The sequence below is a fragment of the Papio anubis genome, chromosome 4 (assembly GCF_008728515.1).
Source record: "Papio anubis isolate 15944 chromosome 4, Panubis1.0, whole genome shotgun sequence".
NCBI lineage: Eukaryota > Metazoa > Chordata > Mammalia > Primates > Cercopithecidae > Papio > Papio anubis.
Genome location: NC_044979.1, coordinates 28,116,421 through 28,140,908, shown reverse-complemented (window position 1 = coordinate 28,140,908; position 24,488 = coordinate 28,116,421). Strand labels below are relative to the sequence as shown.

Here is a 24,488-nt window from a genome sequence, read left to right as displayed (position 1 = left end):
GAATTTCAGAAAGCTAAAGAAATTGGAAATGAGATTGAATATAGATAGAAATGAGAGGACAATGCAGCCAGTGAAAGACTGTGGGGACTAATAAAGGGAGAGCCCTGTGGTTTGGAAAGTGTCCCTTAATCAGCCTGCAGTGCTGCAAAACAGAAACCCAGAGAGGGTGCTTGAGAATATACAAGAACCCTGCGGTGGTGACTGAACAAAACGCAGCCAGGGATTTCATCGGAAGCATAATCCATTCATGGCACAGTCTGGCAGTGCTGGGGAGCTGGTAAGACACACACAGGCACCTATGGAACAAAAGAAATATTTGAAGTTCAAAATAATTCTGAGATTTCTAGCCATGGCCGCACATCGGTGTTTGAGTTCATATGAGAAGCAGAGCCAGAGGTATAAAAACAAAAAAATAATCTTTACCCAGGAGGAAGATAGCAGTCTTTGAAGAACTCAGTAGAAGGTGATTTGGGTGAAGGCAGGAGATATCACGAAATTCTTGATTTCTTGTGATTACTCTGAATTGCTTGCTGTTTGGTAAGAAAAGATGAAAGACCCATCTATTTAGCCTAAAAATAAGAAATGCTCACTCACTCCTGTGCCTATTTTCAATGCTCTGACTGCAGAGCTTAAAAACATACTACAGGTAGAAACTCCGTACTCTTACTTGGGCTATAAGGTCCCTTTTCTGTTTTCTTCACTCTTTATCCTTTTCACCTCATGACACACATACAATGATACAATGTGGATACAATGCTGGGTTTGGGTTGATCCAGGCCCTGTTGGCTACCCAAAGGGCTGTAGGGATCTGTGTCTTGGCACATAACGCATAGGCTGCTGCACACCAGGTAGAAAACTTTTTCTGAATACACAGGGAGGTAAGTCACAAAAACGCACAGAAATATAAGCATTAAAATAAAAATCTCTCCCCTAAATTGACTTTAGAATAATTTCTAAATTTGAAACAAAAAAAAAAAATTGAACACTAGAATAAGATTTCTCTCCCACACTGACTTTAAAATACTGTGAGTTTTAAGCAATGAAACATACTTCGGCCCTTCCAAAAGCTTTACAAGACTAGTTTGGGAGACTTCTGCTTCCAGAAAGATGGGGTAGATGTACTTAGCTACTCCTCCAGCTAAGAAAAAGAAAACCCTCAACAACCCACAGAATGGGAGAAAATATTTGCAAATCATATTACTGACAAGACTCTAGTATCCAGAATATATAAAACAACTCTGTTTTACTTTTATTTTTTGGAGACGGAGTCTTGCTCTGTCACCCAGGCTGGAGTGCAGTGGCGCAATCTTGGCTCACTGCAACCTCTGTCTCCTGGGTTCAGGCAATTCTTCTGCCTCAGCTTCCCGAGGAGCTGGGACTACAGGTGCACGCTGCCACGCCTGGCTAATTTTTTTGTATTTTAGTAGAGACGGGGTTTCATCATGTTGCCCAGACTAGTCTTGAATTCCTGAGCTAAGGCAATCCACCTGCCTTGGCCTCCCAAAGTGCTGGGATTACAGGTGTGAGCCACTGCGCCCGGCCAAAAGAACTCTTCTAACTCAACAAATAAGAAGAAAAATAACCCAACGTAAATATGGACAAATGATTTGAATAGACATTTCTCCATAGGAGATATACAAATGCCAAAAAGGACATAAAAAGGTGCTCAAACATTGGTCATTAGGAACATGCAAATCAAAGCCGTAATAATATACCATTTCATGCCCACAAAGATGGTAATCAAAACTATGAACAATAACAAGCACTGGTGATGATGTGGAGAAAACAGGGCCCTCCTACATTGCTGCTGGGAATGTGAAGTGGTGTGGCTGCTGTGGAAAACAGTTTGGCATTTCCTCAAAAAATCAGACACACAGTTACCATATGAAAAGCAATTCAAGTCCTAGGTATATGCCCAAGAGAATTAAAAACACATGTTCACACAAAAATTTGTACACTGATGTTCTTAGCAGCACTATGTCCAGTAAGTGTAAACAACTCAAATGTCCATCAACTGATGAGTGGGTAAACAAAATGTGGAATAGCTATACAACAGAAGATTATTTGATAATAAAAAGGAGTAAAGAACTGACACATGCTACAACATAGATGAATCTTGAAAACATTTCACTAAGTGAAAGAAGCCAGACATAAAAGGCTACATCCTGTACGACTGCATCTACATGAAATGTTCAGAATAGCCAAATCCATAGATACAGAAAGCAGATTAGTGGTTACTCAACATAGTAAATATGTCAATTCTCCCTATGTTGATAAACAGGCTTAATGCAACTCCTATCAAAATCACAGCATTTAAAAAGTAAATGTAAATACGATTATTCTAAAATTTATATGGAAAGGCAGGGGAATTAAAATAGCTAAAATAACTGTATAAAGAAAAAGAAAGGCTGGGCACTGTAGAACATGCCTGTAATTTCAGCACTTTGGGAGGCCGAGGCGGGTGAATCACTTGAGGTCAGGCATTCATGACCAGCCTGGCCAATATGGTAGAACCTCATCTCTACCAAAAAATACAAAAATATGAACCGGGCATGGTGGCACCCGCCTGTGGTCCCAGCTACTTGGGAGGCTGAGGTGGGAGAATTGCTTGAGCCCGGGAAGTAGTGGTTACAGTGGGCCGAGATCACACCACTGCACTCCAGCCTGGGCTACAGAGTAAGACTCTGTCTCAAAAAAAAAAAGAGAAAGTGGGCATAGTCAGTCTAACCAATTTTAACTATCCAATTTACTATACAGCTATAGTAATCAATACTATGGTATTGGCAGAAGGCAGACACATGCATCATGGGATCAGAATAGAGAACCCAGGAATAGACCCACATAAATATGCCCAACTGATTTTTGACAAAGGTGAACACGAAATTAAATGGAGAAAAGGTAACCTTTCTAACAAATGGCACCAGACCAACTGAATATCCATAAGCAAAATCTTAGTCTTGATGTGAGTCACATCTCTTATATAAAAATTACCTCAAAGTTTATCATGAACTTAAACATAAAACTTTTAGGAAAAAAAATCATGATAGAAAAAAAAAAAATCATTGGGATCGAGGCCAGGCAAAGACTTTTTAGACTAGACAACAAAATCATGATCCATAAAAGGAAAAGCTGATAAAATGGACCTCATCAAAATTAAAAACTTTTGTTCTTCCAAAGACCGTGTTAGGAGGATGAAAAGATAAGTTATGAACTAGGAAAAAATATTTGCAAACCACATATCTGACAAAGGACTAGTAGCTAGAATGTATAAGGAGCTCTCAAAATGCAACCAAAAAAAGCAAACAAACTAATTAGAACATAGGCAAAAGATATGAACAGGTATTTCACCAAAGAAGGTATACAGAAATCAAATAAGCACATGAAAAGATGTTCACCATTACCACAGGGAAATGCAAATTAAAACTGCAATGGGCTGGGCGCGGTGGCTCACGCCTGTAATCCCAGCCAAGGCGGGTGGATCACTTGAGGCAGAAGTTTGAGACAAGCCTGGCCAACATGACGAAACCCTATCTCTACTAAAAATACAAAAACTAGCCAGGCATGGTGGTGAGCACCTGTAATTCCAGCTACTTGAAAGGCTAAGGCAGGAGAATTGCTTGAACCCGGGAGGCAGAGGTTGCAGTGAGCCAAGATCATGCCACTGCACTCCAGCCTGGGTGACGGGGTAAGATTCTGTCTCAAAAAACAAAACAAAACAAAACTGCAGTGATATATGCCACCACACAGCTATCAGAATGGCCAAAATAAAAGCTGGTGACAACACCAAATGCTGACAAGGATGTGGAGAAAATGAATCATTCATCCATTGCTGGTGGGAATGTAAAATGGTACGGTCACTTTAAAAAACAGCTTGGCATTTTCTTAAAAAACTACATGGGCAAGTACATTCTGACCAGCAATTATATTCCTGAGCACTTAACCCAGAGAAATGAAGATTTAGGTTCAAACAAAACTATGTGCATGAGTGTTTATAGCACTTTTACTTTAATAACCAAAAAGTGCAAACAACCCCGATGTCCTTCAACAAGTGAACGGTTAATTAAACTTGGTACATTCATATCATGGAATACCAGCCATTAATAAAATGGAACAAATCACTGATACGTGCAACAACCTGGATGAATATCCAGAAAATTATGCTAAGTGAAAAAGCCAATCCAAAAGGTTGCATACTGTATGATTCCATTTATACAGCATTTGTGAAATGACAAAATTACAGCAATGTAGAACAGACTGGTGATTGCAGGGGCTAAGAAAGGGGTGGGAGTAGAAAGTGGATGTGGCTATAAAAGGGCAACATAAGGAATCCCTGTGGTGATGGAAATGTTCTGTATCTTGACTATATGTATCAAATGTCAATATCACAGTTGTGATAGTGTATTATAGTTTTGCAAAATGTTACCTCTATGGGAAACTGGCTAAAGTACACATGGAATCTTTCTGCATTATTGTCTACAAAATATATATGCATCTATAATTATGTTGAAATTAAAAGTTTAATAAAAAAGCCAGTTTAAAAATCTCAGGATATAAAAGGACATATGTATTTAATATATATTATAAAAAGCAGATATACTTTTATCTCAATATCAAAAAAATGAAATTAATCTTAGGCACCATTATTGAGTCAAATTCTGGTTATGAATTGAGAAATTAAAGAGGAAGAAGGGAGCTGTCCTTCACAAATCCCAGTTTAATTTCCAGGAGACAAAAAAAAAAAAAAAAACTATGAAGGCATAGACAAATCTATATATCTGAAATAAACCTCAGCTCTTAAAGTTTTAATTATAAGAAAGCATACAGATTCCAAAAGAAATTCTTTCCTTTATAGTAGTCTGTAAAATAATATTTAGACTCCTCAGAAAAAATACAGCATTTTAAATCTAGGTGCTTACCTCACAGAATCACTTACTTCAGAAGGATGGATCACAGTTGCAATTAGGGGTTAGATGGATAGAGATGAAAGAGTTGAGGGTTTTTGTGGCAGAAGAAACAAGGCTTGGGGGAAATACAGGAACAGTACGGCCTAAGAAACAGTACACCAGACTTGGCACCAGATCTCCAATATTGACTTCCTCATCCTGTATATAATCCTAGTCCTATCTCCTTTATTGAACTCCGAATAAATCACAAAATCCCCGTGCCACAATTTCCTCCTCTTCTAAGACAGAGATAATATTTTCACCTGCCCATCAAACAGGATATTTGCAAGGATAAATATCTGTACGGCATGGAAATGTCTGAATGAAGGGTACCAAGAAATAGCATCTGCAAATGAGGTGAATTTAAAACACTGAATTTAAGTCTATTTTATATGAAGAAACCAATGATTTTTTGAAGGAGACTGGAGAAAGAGAAACAAATAAACAAAATGATTTAAACCAAGTCAGCATCGTCATTTACTTTTCTCAATTATCTTGAGGTTGCTGGTAGAAAATTTGGTATTGCTAAAGGCATACAGTACCCCAATCCACTAGCGAAACCATTTTAATCACGTGAATTTTCCACAGCAGGCTTTAAAAGGTTGAAAAAAACAAAAACAAACAACCAAAACCCCACAAGACAGAAAATCCATTAGGGTCTGTGCAGCAGTCTATCACAACACTGAAAAATGGGAACAGCGTGGAAATAAGCAGTTCATTTTACCTTCACTGCAGCATTAATTAAATTCTGACTGGTATTTCGGTTACTCATTCAAGTCTGTCTGCCTCCACTTGGATCTAAACTCTTTAACTAAAAAAAAAAACACAATTCATACTCATCTTTACATCTCTCATGGTCCATAACTTGGCATATGGTCAGCACTTTGCAAACACTGCATTGAACAAATATGCATGTGTCTAATCTATTACTGCCAGTTTAAAGGAATATACTTAAGGTATTCCAAAATAGAGGCTGACCTCCTGATATTTATTTAGCTAAAGCCCTGAAACTTATTGAACAATGGTTTTGATTTCTAGAATTTTATTTTCTCAGTTTACAATATTTCTTATGTGGTAAGGAATAATAAGCTAAATTATGTAAATATAAATTTTTACTGATACTCTGAAAAACATCTTTCAAGGATAAATCCTGAGCCCAGAAAGACATCAGGCAAAATAGTTAGAAACTTTTAGCTGTGATTTATACCAGATATGTAGGGTTGCTTTCTGTCAATAATTAGCTATTGGATTTTTTTAAATTCTAATTTTCTAATCTTTACTCACCAGTGTCCAGTCTTGATTTGACATGCTGGTATCTTGGGTTCTGTGGTATCCTTTTCATCAGATACTAAAAAACAAGGAAATTCACAATTAATTGGGTTAATGTAAGGATAAGGGTGGTAAAGTCAGGAGTCAGATACTCAAAAAATGGAAAAAAAAAAAAAAAAGGTAAAATTTCTTAGAAATTAAAGATGGGGCCAGGCATGGTGGCTCATGCCTGTAATCCTAGCACTTTGGGAGGCCAAGGTCAGCGGGTCACCTAAGGTCAGGAGTTTGAGGTCAGTCTGGCCAACACGGTGAAACCCCATCTCTACTAAAAATACAAAAATTAGCCAGGCATGGTGATGGGCGCCTGTCGTTCCAGCTACTCTGGAGGCTGAGGCAGGAGAATCACTTGAACCCGGAAGGCAGAGGCTCCAGTGAGGTAAGATTATGCTGCTGCACTCCAGCCTGGGTGACAGAGCCAGACTCCAACTCACAAAAAAAAAAAAAAAGATGGAATGAGCTCCAGAGGTCCAATTGTCTTTTCAACATAGGATTTTTTCCGACAGCATTTCCATAGCTGAATATATTTATCTTGTTTCTGTCAGAAAACTTCCATATTTCGTCAAACTCATCTCAGAGCACTACATGATAATAATAAAAAAAAAAAAGCTCCTAAAAAATTATTTCTTGGCCGGGCGCCGTGGCTCACGCCTGTAATCCCAACACTTTGGGAGGCTGAGGCGGGTGGATCACGAGGTCAGGAGATCGAGACCATTCTGGCCAACATGGTGAAACCCTATCTCTACTAAAAATACAAAAATTAGCCGGGTGTGGTGATGCGTACCTATAGTCCCAGCTACTTGGGAGGCTGAGGCAGAAGAATCACTTGAACCCGGGAGGCAGAGGTTGCGGTGAGCTGAGGTCGCGCCACTGCACTCCAGCCTCGGTGACAGAGTGAGGCTCTGTCTCAAAAAAATAAAAAAACATATTTCTTACATTGAGCCCAAATCAGTCTTTCTAATTTTCGTTCAGTCCACTGCTGCAACCCACTGTAAGTCATCTGCCTCTGTCTCCAGAAATCTGTTAAGATGACCAAAGGCAGTCGTCCTGACCCTGTTTCATTTCACTTTCTTTATGATGGTTTCTAGGCCATTTCCTCTGGACACCCCTGAGATTTTTCCATCTCTCCCCTGCAGGGATCCAGCCCTAAGCACAGTGCTCCAGATGTGGGCAGGCCAGGCCCCAGGTGGGCAGGCTCCTGCTGCTCCCAAGTCTGTAGCTCCAGGGATGTCGACCATGGCATCTGCTCTCATGGCAGCTGAGGCTCACCTGGGGCTCAGTGCAAGTGTAGGTTCAGCAAAAATGCATATGTCATGTCAGGTCTCCTTTGTGCTGCTCTCTGGTAGTTAACTCTTTGAATCCAAGCATAAGACATTAACCCACATTAAATTACAGTGGCGATTGTGAAAGCCATTAAGTGAGGAGAAGCTAATGAATAAAGGTATCATGAAATAGCGCTTTCTTGCTCAGGCCTTTTTCTGGCCTGCAAGTATGAAAGTCCTTTCCTCAATAACAGGTAGCTGTGGAATATGAAATTACCGCAGTGCCTTTTCGGCTTTATCTTCTGCCACCCTTCCTCATGTTCCCATGTTGAAGTTGCTGGAAATGTCTCCTTAATGCAGCACACTCATTCAGGTTGCCAGTCTCTGCAGATGTCTGCCTAGAATGCCTTTCCTTCACTACTCCTTGGGCAAAATGTATTTCCTCTGTAAAGCTATCCAGTACAGAACTAGGCACTTTCTTCTCCCTGGCTCCCAGAATACTCACAGCCCGCTCCATTGCTTAAACCTCAATCTTCTTCCCTAGTCTAGGATTTCCCTGAAGGCAGGGGCAATGACTTACTCATATTTGCATTTGCTTAGGACCTAGTGCATGGTAAGTACATTTATTGATATTCAGTGAATAAGTGAATACCGAAAATGAAGATTGTATTACAGCAACTATCTGGTTCCTTAGATGAGAACATCGGACTTACAAAAACTGCATCCTTTGCCTTTGAAAACAGTTAACCACGGCATACTCTGTCGGGAGGATTGCAAAATAAACATTTACGTATAAAATAATGGTTCAAATGACCCACAAAGCATACAAACAATATGGGATACTTTAGTGTCTTACAAAATATCTGTTGGCCAGAGTTTTAGATTTCAGGACCAGGGGGAATTTTTTAAAACTAAGGCACCTACAGTTATCACCTTTTAATATTGCCAAGGACATAAAAAAACAAAACCAAAGCAAAAGCCTCACAACATCTGCTATTTTAACATCTAAAAGGTAAGGGGAAAAAAAAAAAAAAAAAAGCCCAGCGTGAAAGGGTCAGTCCTTCAGTGTCATTAAAAACCATTCATGACATTGTGATTTTCACTTCGCCCCAGGCAAGTCACAGCTTTATCATCAACTCTTAGCGTCTGTCCTCAGATTGTGTTTGGAACCATTGAGCTATTTTATCCTTAGAAAAAGGTTGGAAAGCTTGTTTTTCCACATGATCAGTAACTTGTCTATATGAGAAAGTAATTTGTCTATATGAGAAAATCACTAACTTGTCTATATGAGAAAATAACACCAATTTCAATTTCTTCCCTAGAGGAAGACAGAGCAGATTCTTGAGCAAAAGATGGAAAACATCCAAAGACTGAAAAGTGGGACTTCAGTACAAATTCCCCAGAGACAGACAATATCATGGCAAAATGAAACAAACAAAGAAAAAAAAACAGGGAAAGTATGTGTCTGGTAAATTGAGTCAAGTAATGCTAATACTAGATTGCAGTTATCTTAGGCTAAGGGATTTTTTTCTGCACTCTGTATTTTTTTTTTAATCATTTCTATACTCTATTTCCTGTTTTTACTTTTGTTTTGTTTTTCCCATTAGTTTCCTAGCAAAGCTTCTTTTAAAAATTCCAGGCTAGTCTCTGCTGAACCAAGGGGATTTGTCCATACCTAAGCCAAAATAGCTAAGAAGTGAGGGTGTCTCTGGGGACCAGGTGTGGTGGCAGCAGAATGATGAGGGGAGAGAGTGTGGACAGCTGCAGTGGCTGAGCCCTTCCCGCCCCCGGTTTTCCCTTACATAGACTAATGAGAAATCCATATGCTGCAGGAGAAAAAATGTAGTTTCTTTTCTGTGTTCCCACTGCAGTCCAATTTCTTGTTCCTGTCTTTCTAGTACCAACCGCAATGTAAAACTATTTGTGCTCCACTGCAAGCCGAGCACCATAGATTTTTATGGGACGGACATACTTTTTTTTCTTTAAAATTCTTGCTTTGTGGGGTGACTGCTTCTTGACCTACTGACCAACTGGCTTTCTTTCAATTACATAAACAGGATGGAATGGTGGAAAGTGAAGAAGCTGAAAAAAGAAGCTGTTTTCAAGGAAGACTGTTCATTGAACAAAGACTTATTGAGACCAACCATTCATTCAGTGGACATTTACTGAGTGCCTACTAGGGGCAAGCCTCTGTGCTGAGGACAGAGAGGTGAAAAACAGTCTTTGCCATCCAGCTTTCACTGACTGCAGGGAAGACAGACAAGGGGATAAACAGACGTGAGGCTGCATAAGGAACAAGGAAAGGGAAGGAGGGGGTGTGACAAAAGCACATCAGATTGGCATCTAATCCAGGTTAAAAGAGTCAAGAACTGTTTCTTGAAGGGTCACTTCTGAGCTGAATTCTGAGGGTTAAGGAGGTTAGTCAAGCTAAAAGAGTAGTGGATGGGAGCTACGGGGTTTCTGGCGAGGGAAAAGCATGGCGAAGGAGTGGAGTCTCAAGGGAGTACCAACAGTTTTCAGCAATCTAACAGTAACTGGCCTGCCTGGAGCATAGCGGGAAATATGGGGACAAAGGACGCTGGAGAGGCAGCAGGGGCAGATCACAAAAAGCCTCGCATACATGTTTAAAAAAGCTTGGGTTTCATCCTATAGATCAGTGGATCTCGAACAGGTACCATTTTGCTCCTTGTACCCCCAGAAACATCTGTCAATGTCTACAGGCATTTTTGGTTGTCACAACTGGGTGGTAGGAGGTGCTACTGGCATCTTAGTGGGTAGAGGCCAGGGGTGCTGCTAAATACCCTACAATTACAGACAGCCCCACCACAAAGAATGAGCCCAAATGCAAATAGTGCCTAGGGTGGTGAAGATGATGAGGGGGTCACTGGAGAAGTTTGAAGGAGGAGTGACAAGATTATATTTCTGTTTTAGAAAGGTGACCCTGGGAGCAATATGGAGAATATGAGTCAAGAAAGGAGGCATGAAAATCAGTTGAAAGGCTGTTGTGCTAACAGGATCTGTAGTCCTAAGGAAGTGGCAATAAAGATGAAGAGGAAGAGACCATTTCAAGAAATCTTTAAAATGTTAAATCAATATAATTTAAAATTGACTCATGTAGTAACAGGACTACCATTCTCCAAAAAAGGGAGTTAAGGAGGAAGCACATATTAAAAACATAATATGGTCAGTTGGAGCATGCTGAGTATGAGATATCTGTGGCTTGTCCAAAATGGAACTATCGGCCGGGCACAGTGGCTCACACCTGTAATCCCATTAATTTGGGAGGCCGAGGTGGGAGGATCACTTGAGCCCAGGAGTTCAAGACCAGCCTGGGCAACACAGGAAGACTTTGTTTCCACAAAAAAATAAAAATAAAAAAGAATAATTAGCTGGGCATGGTGGCATGTGACTGTGGTCCCAGCTGCTCAGCAGGCTGGGGTAGGAAGATCCCTTGAGCCCAGGTCAGGGCTGCAGTGAGCTATGTTCCTGCCACTGCAATCCAGCCTGTGTGACAGAGCGACATTCTCACTAAAAAAACCCCAAAAAACAAAATGGAAGTATCTAGTTGTCTATTTGGGTCTAGAAATCAGGAGAGATACCTGGACTAGAAAAAAACAAGATTTGGTAGTTGTCAGCATACAGGCAGCAGAGGAAGCCGTGGAAATGGACAAAATCATCCTGGGGAGAGGGCAGACTGAAAAACCCCAACATTTAAGGTCAGGTGGAGGAAAGGCACCTTGGATGAAACTCAGAAGAGGCCATACAAAAATGGGTCATGAAAATTAAATCAGGAAGAAGGGAGTGGCCAACAGTGAACAATGCTGTCAAGTCAGAGAACAAGAGGTCAAGTATGAACAAGTGAACAAGAATCCTGTTCAGGTAAGAGACCAAGAGAAAAGTGAATCTGAATGTAGCACACCAGGACACTGTTGACGGCCCTGGTGGAAGCAGCTATGGGAAAGTGATGGGGCAGACGCAAAAAACAGCAGGTCAAGCATATGAGAGGCGAAGGAGGAAAGAGGACAGTAGCTGGATGATCTTTTCTTTTTCCCTTAAGATTTTCCCTTAAGAGAGTTGCTAAGGAATAATCTCTGTTGTTGTTATTTTGTTTTGGAAAAAAAAAAAAGGAGAGATTTGAGGATGTATACAGGCTAATGGCCAAGATAAGAGAGTTTGAAAATAGTATGGAGAGAGTGAGAGAGGATGAGGTCCAAAGTCCAGACAGCAGGGTCAACTTTGGATCTATTTAAGATAAAGATATAAGATAGGTAGGTGGTCAGAATGAAGTTCATCTGGAAGAGGCAGGACGCTGAGAAAGTTCATGTTTGTGGTATCATTACAGGGCTCTTTGAAAACAACCAAAAATGTCAAAGACTGTTTCAGGGTTTACATAAAAGAAAATGTCCTCCCTGTCTAACCACCAGACCCCAGCTATTTCACTTCTACGTGACTTTCAAGACCCAGGGCAAACTTATCTTCTGGGAAGATTCCTCTGAAGGCCTCAGTGAAATGGAAATCTCTTCCTTGACTGAATATTCCCAGTTCTTTGTACCATTCACACTTCTTACTTCCTGCACTTGGGACAGGGGCTCTATCTTGTAGAACTCTGTACCTACTACAAGACCCTCTGCTAATGAAACAGCAGTAAGTACCTGCCAAATGAAGACCTGAGCAACATATGTAGTGTGCATGCTGGTGCCACGTGGGCAGCATGGACATCAAGGGCTCTAGGAAGGAATGTCAAAGGAGATTGCTCATCCACTGGGGGTGATAAGAAAGACTTCATGGAAGAATGGACACTGGAGCTATGTTTTAAGGGTTGACCTTCTGTGGATAAAAAAGATGGGAAGGAGGAATGGCAAAAGTATTCCAAGTGGAGCAACTTTTAATAGCAAAGCCACTTTAAAAACAAGTTTAAAGAACAACAAATTGTTCTATTTGCTGGAGATGATTTAACAACAACAAGAAACATGGTAATGCTGCTAACATTTATTGAGCACTCACTATGTCATCAGGCACTAAGCATTTTACCTACATTATCTCATTCCCCACAACCACTGTACATCTTCACTCCAGCAAGGGTTCTTAATATGGGGTCCACTGATGGGATTTAGGAAGTCCATGAGTCTCATGACACTATGCAAACTATTGTGTATGTGCATTTTTCTGGGGAAAGGGTCTTTGGTTTCAACCAAATTTTCAGAGGGATATGTAGCCCCAAAAGAGTTAAGAATAATTGGTATATGGAACCCTGTGATATAAGACTGGACAGGGACAGGTAGGCTGCACGTGGAAAAGCCTGAATGTAGGCTGAGTGGTCTGGACTAGGTCCTGAAGGCAATGGAAAGTGCCAAAAATACCGAGCTGTGAGCTACACAATCTCATCAGTATTTTGGAAGATTATTAACATATGCAAAGACTGGGCTTTGCGAATACATGGATGTTGGAGAAGAAGCGGTAAGAATGAGAAGTCAAAGACGGGATTTTTCTGAAGGAAAATATCGAAAAATGAATGAGCTTTTCAAGACTTCCCATCTCTCTCAAATGGGACTCACAAAGTTGTTTGTATTTCAACTGCAACATATGTAATAATATTTACACTTAAAAGATTTTTAAAAATACCATTATACATTTTGTTCAGACTGTCTACTTATTTTCTATGGAGAGAAAGTCCATAAAATGAAGAGAGTGGGTACCAGTTTTACTACAGCCACATGGAAGGAAATCTCACATTTAAAATAGGCCTTTTAGAGAACTTTTTTAAATGGGATGTTTAACCTGGTCTAATTACCCTGATCTCAAACACCAACCTTGACCCATGTCTCCATGTGCAGCAGCCCCTACTTTCTCAGCAGCTACCACCTGTAGCAGATTGTATTTTTCAAGATAGCCACAAAAAAATGTCCCATCCCACTTACACTGTGACGTTACACCCCTCACACTGAGGGAAGGGCTTCTGCTTCCTCTCCTGAATCTGGAGGGGCCTGTGACTATGAAGGAAGCAGTGTCAGATGACTTTTGAGGCTACATCATAAAAGGCAGTACAGCTTCCATCCACCTGGTTTTCTTGGGACACTTGGGGCCACACAGTCTGTGGTATTTTGTTATGGCAGCCCATAGAACTCAGCAGCTATGCTGTGAGGAAGGCCAAGCCACATAAAAAAGGCTATTCGTAGGTGATATGGCCAACAGCCCCAGCTCAGGTCACAGAAAACAGATAGCATCAGTGGCCTAATATGTAAATGAAGCCTTCAAGATAACGCTAGCCCTAGCTCCTGTCTGTCTGCAAAACCACATGAGAAATCCCAGTCTAGCAGAGCCAAGTCAACTTTCAGAATCACAAAAGCTAATAATAAATGACTATTATTGTTTTAAGCCACTAAACATGGGGTGATTCATTATAAACCAATATGTAATTGGAACATGACCCACCCTTATTCCCTTCTAGCCAAGCTCCTTGAAAGAAAGAAATCTACACTGGGTATTTTGTACCTTACTCTTCCATCCATTGCAACATGGCTGCTGTGCCCACATTCTACTGAGGTTCCTATGGCACTAACCAACATCAGCGATCCCCTAGCTGCTGAATATAATGGACATTTAACAGTCCTTAACTTACTTTACCTTTCTATGCCATATAACACTGTTATAGATCCTCATCTTCTTCAGTTTCCATTCCCTTGGTTTCAGTGACATCTTTTTCCCCTGATTCTCCATTAACAAATGGATCATTCCTCTGTCAGCCATTTAATTATTGTGTTCTCAGGATTCCAACTTCTCAATCTGTAAGTTCCCTGTGGACTAACACTTAGGCTTAATTCCATGTATATGTTTCTGATTTCCAAATACTGAACCTTAGCCTTGACTTCTCTTCTGCAGTTCAGACGTGTATTCATTTACTCGTTCAATAAGTATTTATGAAGCAACTATTGTATGCCAGCCAATGGAACAATGCAGACAAGGTCTCTATTTTATGGTCTTGTAAGTATGCCCAAAAAAGTAAATAAAATACAGATTATGATCTATGGGGTGGAGGCAGCCGAATGAATGAATGCATCTAATGTCACTCCTTGAAGCTTCAATAAAACCTCATTAAAAAGATACTATTTTGAGGACATAAAGCCCCAAAAATAGAGTGGGAGAAGTGACAGCGATAGAGCACTAGAATTCTGAAATCTACAAAGTCAATCAACAAGTGAAAATGCCTTGATGGACTCAAGGTAGCTGAAGACTATGTATGGGGCAACAGGGAAGGCAAAGAACAAATTCTTAAAAGGCTGAGGAACTGACAGCCTCAGGCAGCTCCAGAAGTGGGGAGTAGGAGGAGTGGCTGAAACAAACGCTGGTTAAAGGCCTAAGAGTCTTTGAGAAGCAGCTGGATCTCCAAATCCCTCTCCTCTCTGTGCCACTCACTGGATGATTGCCTCTGCCCAGTCCTGGCAGATATCTATAGATTTATTCCCTGGAAAAGGTTTCTTGAGGGGGAGGTCTGCACACAGGGAAAGCCAGAGATATCATTACTGAAAATAGGGTTAATAGGTGAATAACGAATACCAATGTTGAGACTTAGTCTCCAGCTCTAATGCCTCCAGGAATTCAACTAGGCTTTTATCCTCAGGAGACTGGAGAGGTTCTCTGGGGAAAATGGCCAGCCTGAGAGGAAGGTACAGATTTGGGAGGAGGGTACCCCCAAATCATGGCCTAGCAAGATCATTCAATAATAAATCTTACCATCAGCAAGTGTCTCTCAAATATACAGAGATCTCAATCTTCTTTTAAAATCTCCTACTTGATTGAAGCTTGTAATGTGGTCTTTGTAATAAATAAATAATAAAGTCTCCTACTCGAAAACATAAATTTACAACTGAGGAATAAAATAAGTCTGAGAACACTGCTATATTCTGAATTGTGTCCCTTCAAAATTTGTATGTTGAAGCCCAATGTGACTATTTGGAGATAGGGCCTTTGGAAGGCAACTAAAACAAAGTGAGCTCACACCCTTATCCAATAGGATTAACGTCCTTATAAAAGGAGACTCTAGAGGACTCCTTCTCTCCTCCTGCCACTGTGAAGACACAGTAAGAAGGTAGCCATCTGGGCATGAACTCGGGAGGCGGAGCTTGCAGTGAGCCGAGATCGCGCCACTGCACTCCAGCCTGGGCGACAGAGCGAGACTCCGTCTCAAAAAAAAAAGAAGGTAGCCATCTGCAAGCCAGGAAGAGTCCTCACCAGAAACTAAATCAGCTGGCACCCTGATCTTGGACTTCCAGCCTCCAGAACCATGAGAAATAAATTTCTGTTGTTGAAGCCACCCAGTCTGCGGTATTTTGTTATGGCAGCCTAAGTTGAGTAATACAACATCTCCAACAAAACAAAAATAGCAAGTTGGAAGAAACAGACCATGTAGGGGAAAAGAACATTTAAGAAAACTATCATTAAAGAAATGAAAATACATGTCCATACTGCTCTAAAATTGATTGCAGTGGCCTCACGCGGTGGCTCACATCTGTAATCCCAGCACTTTGGGAGGCTGAGACAGGTGGAACACTTGCGGCCAGGAGTTCAAGACCAGCCTGGCGAACATAGCAAAACCCCGTTTCTACTAAAAATACAAAAAAATTAGCCAGGCGTGGTGGTGTGCACCTGTGATTCCAGCTACTCTGGAGGGTAAGGTACGAGAATCGTTTGAACCTGGGAGGCAAAGGTTGCAGTGAGCCAAGATTGCACTACTGCACTCCAGCCTGGGCAACAGAGCAAGACTCTGTCTCAAAAAAAAAAAAAAAAAAAAAAATTGATTGCAGTGATGATTGCACAACTCTGTGAATACAGTAAAGCCACTGAACTACACCCTTGAAATGGGTGAGTTTATGCTATGTGAATTATATCTCAAAAAAGCTGTTACAGAAAAAAACGTAAAAAGTAAATACATTTTTAAAAAATTGTTTTTTGCTCTACAAAAGACCCTGTTACAAACATGAAAAGATAAGCTACAGACTGGGAGGAAATATTTGCAAAGCACATATCCAATAAAGGACTACTATCTCAAATATATAAACAGCTTTCAAAACTCAACAGTAAAACTATTCACTGTAAAAGTGTTTGTAACTGCAAATAGTCAAAAACAACTTAAATGACCACCATGGGGAAACTGATAGATAAAATGTGGTCTAGTCACATGCTAGATTACTATACAATAGTTAAAGTAATAAACTGGACATATTTATCAACACAGATGGATCTGAAGCACAATTTGCATGATAAAAGCAAATTGTATACAAATAGCATAACACTATTTTTGTAAAATTTTTAAGCCCACAAAAAATGTCTGTTTTATAAGAAAAATATGGCTGCTGAATTAGAAAGCTATACATTAAATATATGGGAGCAGATGTCTATAGTCCAAGGAGAAGAGTGGGAATAAAAGCAGTAAGAACCAAAATTGGCTATAACTGAAGTATACAGATAATCAAATCATATCAGTCCATTTGTACAACTGAGGTCTTACAGAACTAGCAAAACAAAAACACAAATAAACAAACAAAACTGTGATACAATCACACCAAATACTTAGGTAAGAGTTAAAAGGAAATCATTACATTGAGGTATATTTTTCTGACATGGAAAGATCTCCAGGATATATTGTTAAGTGAAAAAAAATCAAGTCAAAGACTATATATAAAAATGTTATAACATTTATGTAAAACAAAACTACAAAATAAAACTCTTATATTTCTCTTCTTCCCCCAATCACCCACACGTTCAAATGTATAGAGACGGTTTTGGAAAAGATAACTGAAAACATAATAAGTAGTGATATAAGAAAATGCCCTGAATTATTCATTAAAAGTATAGAATTAAAAATAAAGGCAAACAGAAACTCCAGGAAAAAACAAAAAGCAGTAAGAAAGGAAATATAATCCTACATTTCCTTGTTTTGCAATAATATTTACTGTCATCACCAACACAAAAGGAAACAAAAACTCAACAGTTAAGAAAAATAGAAAATAGGCAAATGATACAAAGAGATATTTTACTGAAGAGGATATATGGATGACAGATAAGCACATGAAAATATGTGCTTCGTATCCATTAGGGAAATGCAACTTAAAACCACAATCGGATGGCACTACACATCTATTATAACCATTAAAATAAAAAATATTGACAGTATTGAATGTTGCCCAGAGTATACAAAAACTGAATCTCTCATACACCGTTGGCAGGAATGTAAAATGGTACAGCCTCTCTAGAAAAGTCTGGCAGTATCTAATAAAACTAAGTATATGTTTACCATACAACCCAGCAATTGTACTCCTGGGCATTTATCCCAGATAAATGAAAATTAACATCCACACAAAGAGTTATACCCAAATGTTATATTTATTTGTAATAGCCCAAAACTGGTAACAACCAAAATGTCCTATACTAGTTGAATGGTTAAAAAAACTGCTGTACAGGCCAGGCATGGTAGCTCACGCCTGTACTCCCAGCACTTTGGGAGGCCAAGGCTGGTGGATCATGAGGTCAGGAGTTCAAGACTACCCTGGCCAAGATGGTGAAATGCTACCTTTACTAAAAATACAAAAAATTGGCCAGGCGCAGTGACAGGCACCTGTAATCCCAGCTACTTGGGAGGCTGAGTCAGGAGAACTGCTTGAACCCAGGCGGCAGAGGTTGCAGTGAGCCAAGATGGCACCACTGCACTCCAGCCTAGGTGATAGAGTGAGACTCCTTCTCAAAAAACAAAACAAAACAAAACAAAACAAAAAAAATTCTGTTCATACCACAGAATACCGATCAGGAATCAGAAAGAATGAACTACTGCTACATGCAACAACTTGTATGCGACTCAAGGACATTATCTTGAGTGAAAAAAAAAAAAGCCAATCTCAAAAGGTCACATTCCATTATGTATGATTCCATTTATGTAACATTGTCAAAATGATAAAATTATGGAGATGGTTACCCAGGGTTAGGATGATGACAGGGAAGAAAGTAGGTGTGACTAGAATAGCTTGGAGATTATTTCTAGTAATACAATAGTCCTTTATCTTGATTGCAAATCTACATATGTGCAAATCTTGATTAAATCTACACAAGTGATAAAATGGCCTAGAACTATACATACATTGTACAAATTTCAATTTTCTAGTTTGATATTGTACTGTACTCAAGTAAAATATAATCATCAGGGAAAAACGAGTGGAGGATACATAGGACCTCTTTGTACTATTTTTTTTTTTTTGCAACTTTCTGTGAATCTATATTTGTTTAGAAATAAAATGCGTTTTAAACGTACAACAGAGCAAAAAACAGAGCTCTTAAAAATTAGTAACATGGGCCGGGCATGATGGCTCACACCTGTAATCCCATCACTTTGGAAGGCCGAGGCAGGTGGATGGCTTGAGGTCAGGAGTTCAAGACCAGCCTGACCAACGTGGTAAAACCCCATCTCTACTAAAAATACAAAAAAAAAATTAGCTGGGCATGGTGGCGGGTGCCTGTGATCCCAGCTACTTGGGAAGCTGAGGCAGGAGAATCGCTTGAACCTAGGAGGCGGAGGTTGTAGAAGCCGAAATTGTGCCACTGCACTCCAGCCTGAACAACAGAGTGAGACTTTGTCTCAAAAAAAAAAAAAAAAATTAAAAACATGACGGCAGAAATTAAAAACTAAAAAGAATTGGAAGATAAAAGTTAAATCTCCCAAAGGGAGCAGAAAGACAAAGATGAGGGAAACAGGAGATGAAAGTTAGGAAAATCAGAGAACCAGTCATATAGGTTATCTATATGAATAGAGAACATCAGAATAATGAATTCAAGAAAAAGAGGATGGAGAAAATAGGAGAAAGTTAAGAAAATTTTACAGACTAAAAAGACATAAATTTCTGGTGCCTACCAGAAAAATAGAAATATCTTTGTAAAGTCACACTGGGGACAAAAAAAAAGGTTCCACAAGCTTCCTGAGAGGAATTAAGTCATGAAGCAACAGAATGGCTTTGGACTTCACAGCAACACAAGGCACTAGACCACTAAGCAATGTTTCCAAGATGCTGATGATGGCCAGTTGTGGTGGCTCACACCTGTAATCCTAGCACTTTGGGAGCCCAAGGCAGGATTGCTTGAGCCCAGGAGTTCAAGACCCTCTTGGGCAACACAGGGAGACCCCATCTCTACAAAAACTATAAAAAAATTAGCTGGGCACGATGACGCACACCTGTGGTCCCAGCTACTCAGGAAGTGGGAGGATTATTTGAGATTTGAGCCCAGGAGGTCAAGGATATAGTGAGCCATGTTTGTACCACTGCACTCCAGCCTGGGTGACAGAGCAAGACTGTCTCAAAAAAAAAAAAAAAAAGTTGATGATTTTCAACCAATAATTCTATACTCAGCCAAACTCACTGGCAAATAAATGTTAAGGTAGAATAAGAACATTTTTAGACATGCCTAACATTTTAGACATAAATTTTAAAAACTATTTCTTGCGAATTCTTTCTTAAGAAACTACTGGAAGTTGTGCTCTATTCAAACAAGAGAGGTAGCTGGGCATCTTTGTCTTGGGCACAAACAGAACCACACACAACATCTCTGCTCCTCTTTCCCCACACTCCTAAAACTATTCCTCCTTTTCTTCCTCCCATATTGTTGCTCTCATTCATGGTGCCAGCACCAATGAGTAGTCTAAGCTGAGACTTAAGTCACCCATCACACATCTCTCAAAGCTAATCAGGAAGTATTGATGATTTTGCCCCCTAAATATTTATCCTCGATTCCATCCCTAGTTCAATGGCCTTAGTTTAGATCTCTATCAAAATAGTAGCGGTGGCTCATGCCTGTAATCCCAGCACTTTGGGAGGCCAAGGCAGGTGGGTGGCTTTGAGTTCAAAAGTTCAAGACCAGCCTGGGCAACACAGTAAAACCCCATCTTTACAAAATATACAAAAATAAGCCGGGCTTTGGTGGTGTGTGCCACAGTCTCAGCTACTCGAGAAGCTGAGGCTGGATAATTGCTTGAGCCCGGGAGGTGGAGGTTGCAGTGAGCTGAGATCTCGCCACTGCACTCCAGCCTGGGTGACAGAGTGAGACTCTGTCTCAAAAAGAAAAAAAAGTAACCACTTAACCAATCTCATTTCCAGTCCTGGAGCTTCCTCAAACCCATCTTCCACAACGTAGCTACAGCCATCTGCCTAAAACGCAAATCTGACCATGTCACTCCCTTAATAACTCAAAAAACTTCTCAAATTCTGACTAGCAAACAAGATAAACATGTGGCAAACTGGCATTCTCCTCACCTATCTCTCCTACCCCCATGAAAGACAATATTAACATTTTTTATTAATATTTTGATGGACAAATCATAACTGTATACATTTATGGGGTACAATTTGATGTTTTGGTATACACACACACATGATGTGGAATGATTAAATCAGACTAATTAACATATCCATCAACCCACTTATCATTTTTTTGTGGTGAGATATTTGAAATTCACTCTCAATGAAATACACAATTTACTCTATTTTGAAATCTACAATATAGTTGAACTTTGGACAACATGGGCTTGAACTGTGCAGGTCTACTTATGCCCAGATTTTCTTCTGCCTCTGTCACCCCTAAGGCAGCAAGACCAACCTCTCCTTTTCCTTGCTCCTTAGCATGAAGACAATTAGGATGAAGATGTTTATGATGATACACTGCCACTTAATGAATAGTAAATATATTTTCTCTTCCTTATGATTTTCTTAATAATAATCTTTCCTCCACCTTACTTTAAGAATTCAGTATATAATACATACAACATACAAACTATGTCAATCAACTGTTTCTGTTATCAGTAAGCCTTCCAGTCAATAGTAGGCTCTCAGTAGTTAAGTTTTTTTTGCAGTGGGGAGGGGAGTAAAAAGTTATACATGGATTTTCTACTGGGAGTGTTGAGTCTGCTGTAATTATTATTAACTATAGTCACCATGCTGTGCCAGAGATCTCAAAAACTATTCCTCCTATTTAACTGTAACTTTATGCCCTTGGATCAACATCTTCCCATTTCTGCCTCCTTCCCCCAACCCTCCAGGCTCTGGTAACCACCATTCTACTCTCTATTCTATGAGCTGGACTTTTGAAGATGCCACATATAAGCGAGATCATGCAGCATTCAGACATTACTAATTGACCATGGCTCTCCTGCAGAGCTTAGACTCAGCCTTACAACTTTCTCAACATAGTACCAGGCAGTCACCAAGAGATGAAACAGTTACAACTCCTATTTGGGATAAAGGTTAAGAACCTCAGCAAGACAGAGACAGAGAAAGCTACAGGGGCCTGTTAGGAGTTCACACTCCTTACCTTCACTTGCGCTGTTCTACCTGGGATGCTGCTTCACCTGGCTAATGAAGGCCTTGCCACCCCTTTCATCTCCACAACCCTTCTCTCACTCTCTCAGTTGAGTCCTACCTATTTTCTCATAACATCTTGCTCCTCGACCACACTGTACTCAAATTCTGTTCATAGTCTCCTTCACTAGATGCAATTTATTTATTGTTTATTTTTTTGAGACACAGTCTTGCTCTTATCGCCCAGACTGGAGTGCAATGGCACGATCTCGGCTCACTGGAACCTCCACTTCCTGGGTTCAAGCGATTCTCCTGCCTCAGCCCCCCGAGTAGCTGGGATTACAGGCGCCCCACCACCAAGCCCGGCTAATTTTTGTATTTTTAGTAGAGACAGGGTTTCGCGATGTTGGCCAGGCTGGTCTCGAACTTCTGACTTGGTGATCCGCCCACCTCGGCCTCCCAAAGTGCTGTGATCCCAAAGGCTGAGCCACCGCGCCCGGCCCATTAAAAGGCAGAGGCCTTGTCTTCTTTGTACATCTAGCACCTACTGCACGGTAGAAGTCCAAAAACGTTTGTTCGAACTGCCACAAATGCAGCAGGGGACTAGGGGTGAAACTGACGAAGAAACTGAAGGGTCCTATGGAGAGACGGGTAAGCCTAATGTCCTATTTTGCCCGTTTTCCAAATGTTTGGTCAGCTTACTCCTGCTCTTCCTGTATCCCCACAATCAGAGATGCTGGCTGGCTTTCATCACGTGCCATCAGTGTGCAGCGGTTCCTTTTTCTTTTCTGTTTTGTAACTGTCACTCCGAGACTGTAAGCCATTTGAGGGCAAGGGCCGTGTCTTTGTGTACTTCGCTCCTCGCAGCCACAAATACTGGCGTGCGTTCGCGGGGAGAGATCGCTCCTCACCACGGGGTCCTGAACACGGCCCCGCGGCCCCCAGTCCCTCCCCGTTCCGCCCCTGCACCCCGACCCCTCCTCACGCCGGCCCCTTCCCGCCTTCCGGGCGGCGGAAGTCGCTGGCTGCTCTTCCCTGCCCACATGGAGTCTTTTCCGGTGTGCCCGCCCCCTCCGGCTCTCCGGCCGGGACCTGGCCCTCACCTCAGGGTTCCCAATGTGCCTCCGGAGGGACATATTTGCTCCAACCGACCACGTTCGGGGTTCTAGCCTCACGGGCTGCCTCTAACCCTAGCTTCCTACCCCCACAACCTCGTTCAGCCGCCTCCCTATACCCCCTTCTCCGATTGGCCCGTCTTCCCCGGCCAGCCAATGGGAGCCCCGTTTACTCTCTCATCTTAGGGTCGCAGGAGGGCAAGACTCCGCTCAGTGGTTGCCAAGGGCAACGCGGGACGCCGGCTAGTGAGGCCTTTTGTGCTCTGGGCCCGGGCTCGCCGGCTCCAGCCTTAGGGCGGGAAGAGGGACGTGGGGGGAGGGGAAGGCTGGCGCCTGCGCAAAGCCGGGGGCGGGGACAGGGGCTCGAGAAAGGGGACAAAATGCGAGTTTTAGCTGATGTGGAACCATAAATACGACACAAGACTCCCCATCCCCCACCTCCGTTTTATGGCCTTTTCAACCAAACATCTGGGCTACTGATTCCACAATAGGGAATATGATATGGGCCAGGGTTGTTCAGCAGAAATGGGAGAGTATGGTTTATTATTTTCTGGTTAGGTTAATATGCAAATTATGCAAAATACGTGTGTAAATACAATAATTATCGGTGCTTTAAAAGCTTTTAGGCTAGCTAAAGAGTGACATCCTTAATTGCAAAGCACACGCGCCATTCTGTGGTTCATCGTTCATTTAACAAATACTTAATAAGCACCTTATGAGAAAAGCTGCAGTAGGTTTTGTGGAGGATGGGAGGATGACTAGGACCCAATCCCGTCGTCATGGAAACCATTGTGACTCCTGCCACCAGCCACCACCTGTTCCCATTCCGGATCTGAAAATGAAGTCCTAGCACCTTTACAAAACAATTACACACACAGTTTGACTTGGCTTCTAAATGTCCCACCAAATCCATTAAAATTATTATTTCCTTTTACATGGAAGGAACAACACAGTAACCCTTTGTCCTTTGCTCTAACTTGTTTTTCCAGGAATGGAGAAAGGTTACTCTGAGCAGTTCATACTCACCAGTTCTCTGTTAGTGAATAATAGCACACTTCTGAGCTACTTCAGGGTCTGTGAGATGTCCCATTCAGCAGCATGGCCTCACATGCCCTTGTCCTCTTAGGCACTTCAGCAACCCAACCTTAGGGCTACACCTTGGATCATGTTGCCACTCAGTGTTGCTTGACCAGAATCTTGAATTCTGGCCACAGCTGCTTCTTGTACTTGAGTCACTCTTTCATGTTTACTAAGTTTTGTCTTAATTTCCATAGTGTTTGCCAGTTCTTTAACCCCTCTAAAATTCTCAGTCTCACTCCTCTACTAAGGAAGGGTTTGAAGGCTGCAAAAAACTTGGAAGGAGGCAGAGGGAAGTATGTTAATCTAGAAGCTTTTGCATAGCAAGCAGAAACTTCTAGATTCATTACTATTTAGAATGTATGCTTACCTGGTGCACCTTGTGGGTAACCATGGAGATTATGGGTAGAATAACAGGGGAAAGGAGAGAGGGAG

At 41.1% G+C, this 24,488-nt stretch overlaps 1 protein-coding gene across 7 annotated transcripts in view; it reads right to left on the bottom strand.

Moving 5' to 3' along the window:
- Positions 1–24,257, bottom strand: part of CEP41 (centrosomal protein 41) — a 51,780-nt gene extending 27,523 nt beyond the window's left edge. Inside the window, exons 1-3 of one of the 7 annotated variants that reach the window (XM_021936275.2) lie at positions 22,965–23,002; positions 6,228–6,291; positions 424–530 (exon numbers count right to left, since the gene is read on the bottom strand). Coding sequence is in view for 6 of the 7 variants with exons in the window: in XM_009203863.4 (XP_009202127.2) it covers positions 424–530; positions 6,228–6,291; positions 13,342–13,351 (181 nt within the window). In the remaining variant the exon portion in view is untranslated. Of the gene's footprint in view, positions 1–423; positions 531–6,227; positions 6,292–13,341; positions 13,399–13,449; positions 15,593–22,563; positions 22,902–22,964; positions 23,264–24,002 lie in introns of those variants that run through there. The other 6 variants (XM_009203863.4, XM_009203867.4, XM_009203864.3 and 3 more) reach the window with 6 other exon arrangements.
- Between the last annotated feature and the right edge of the window lie 231 nt (positions 24,258–24,488).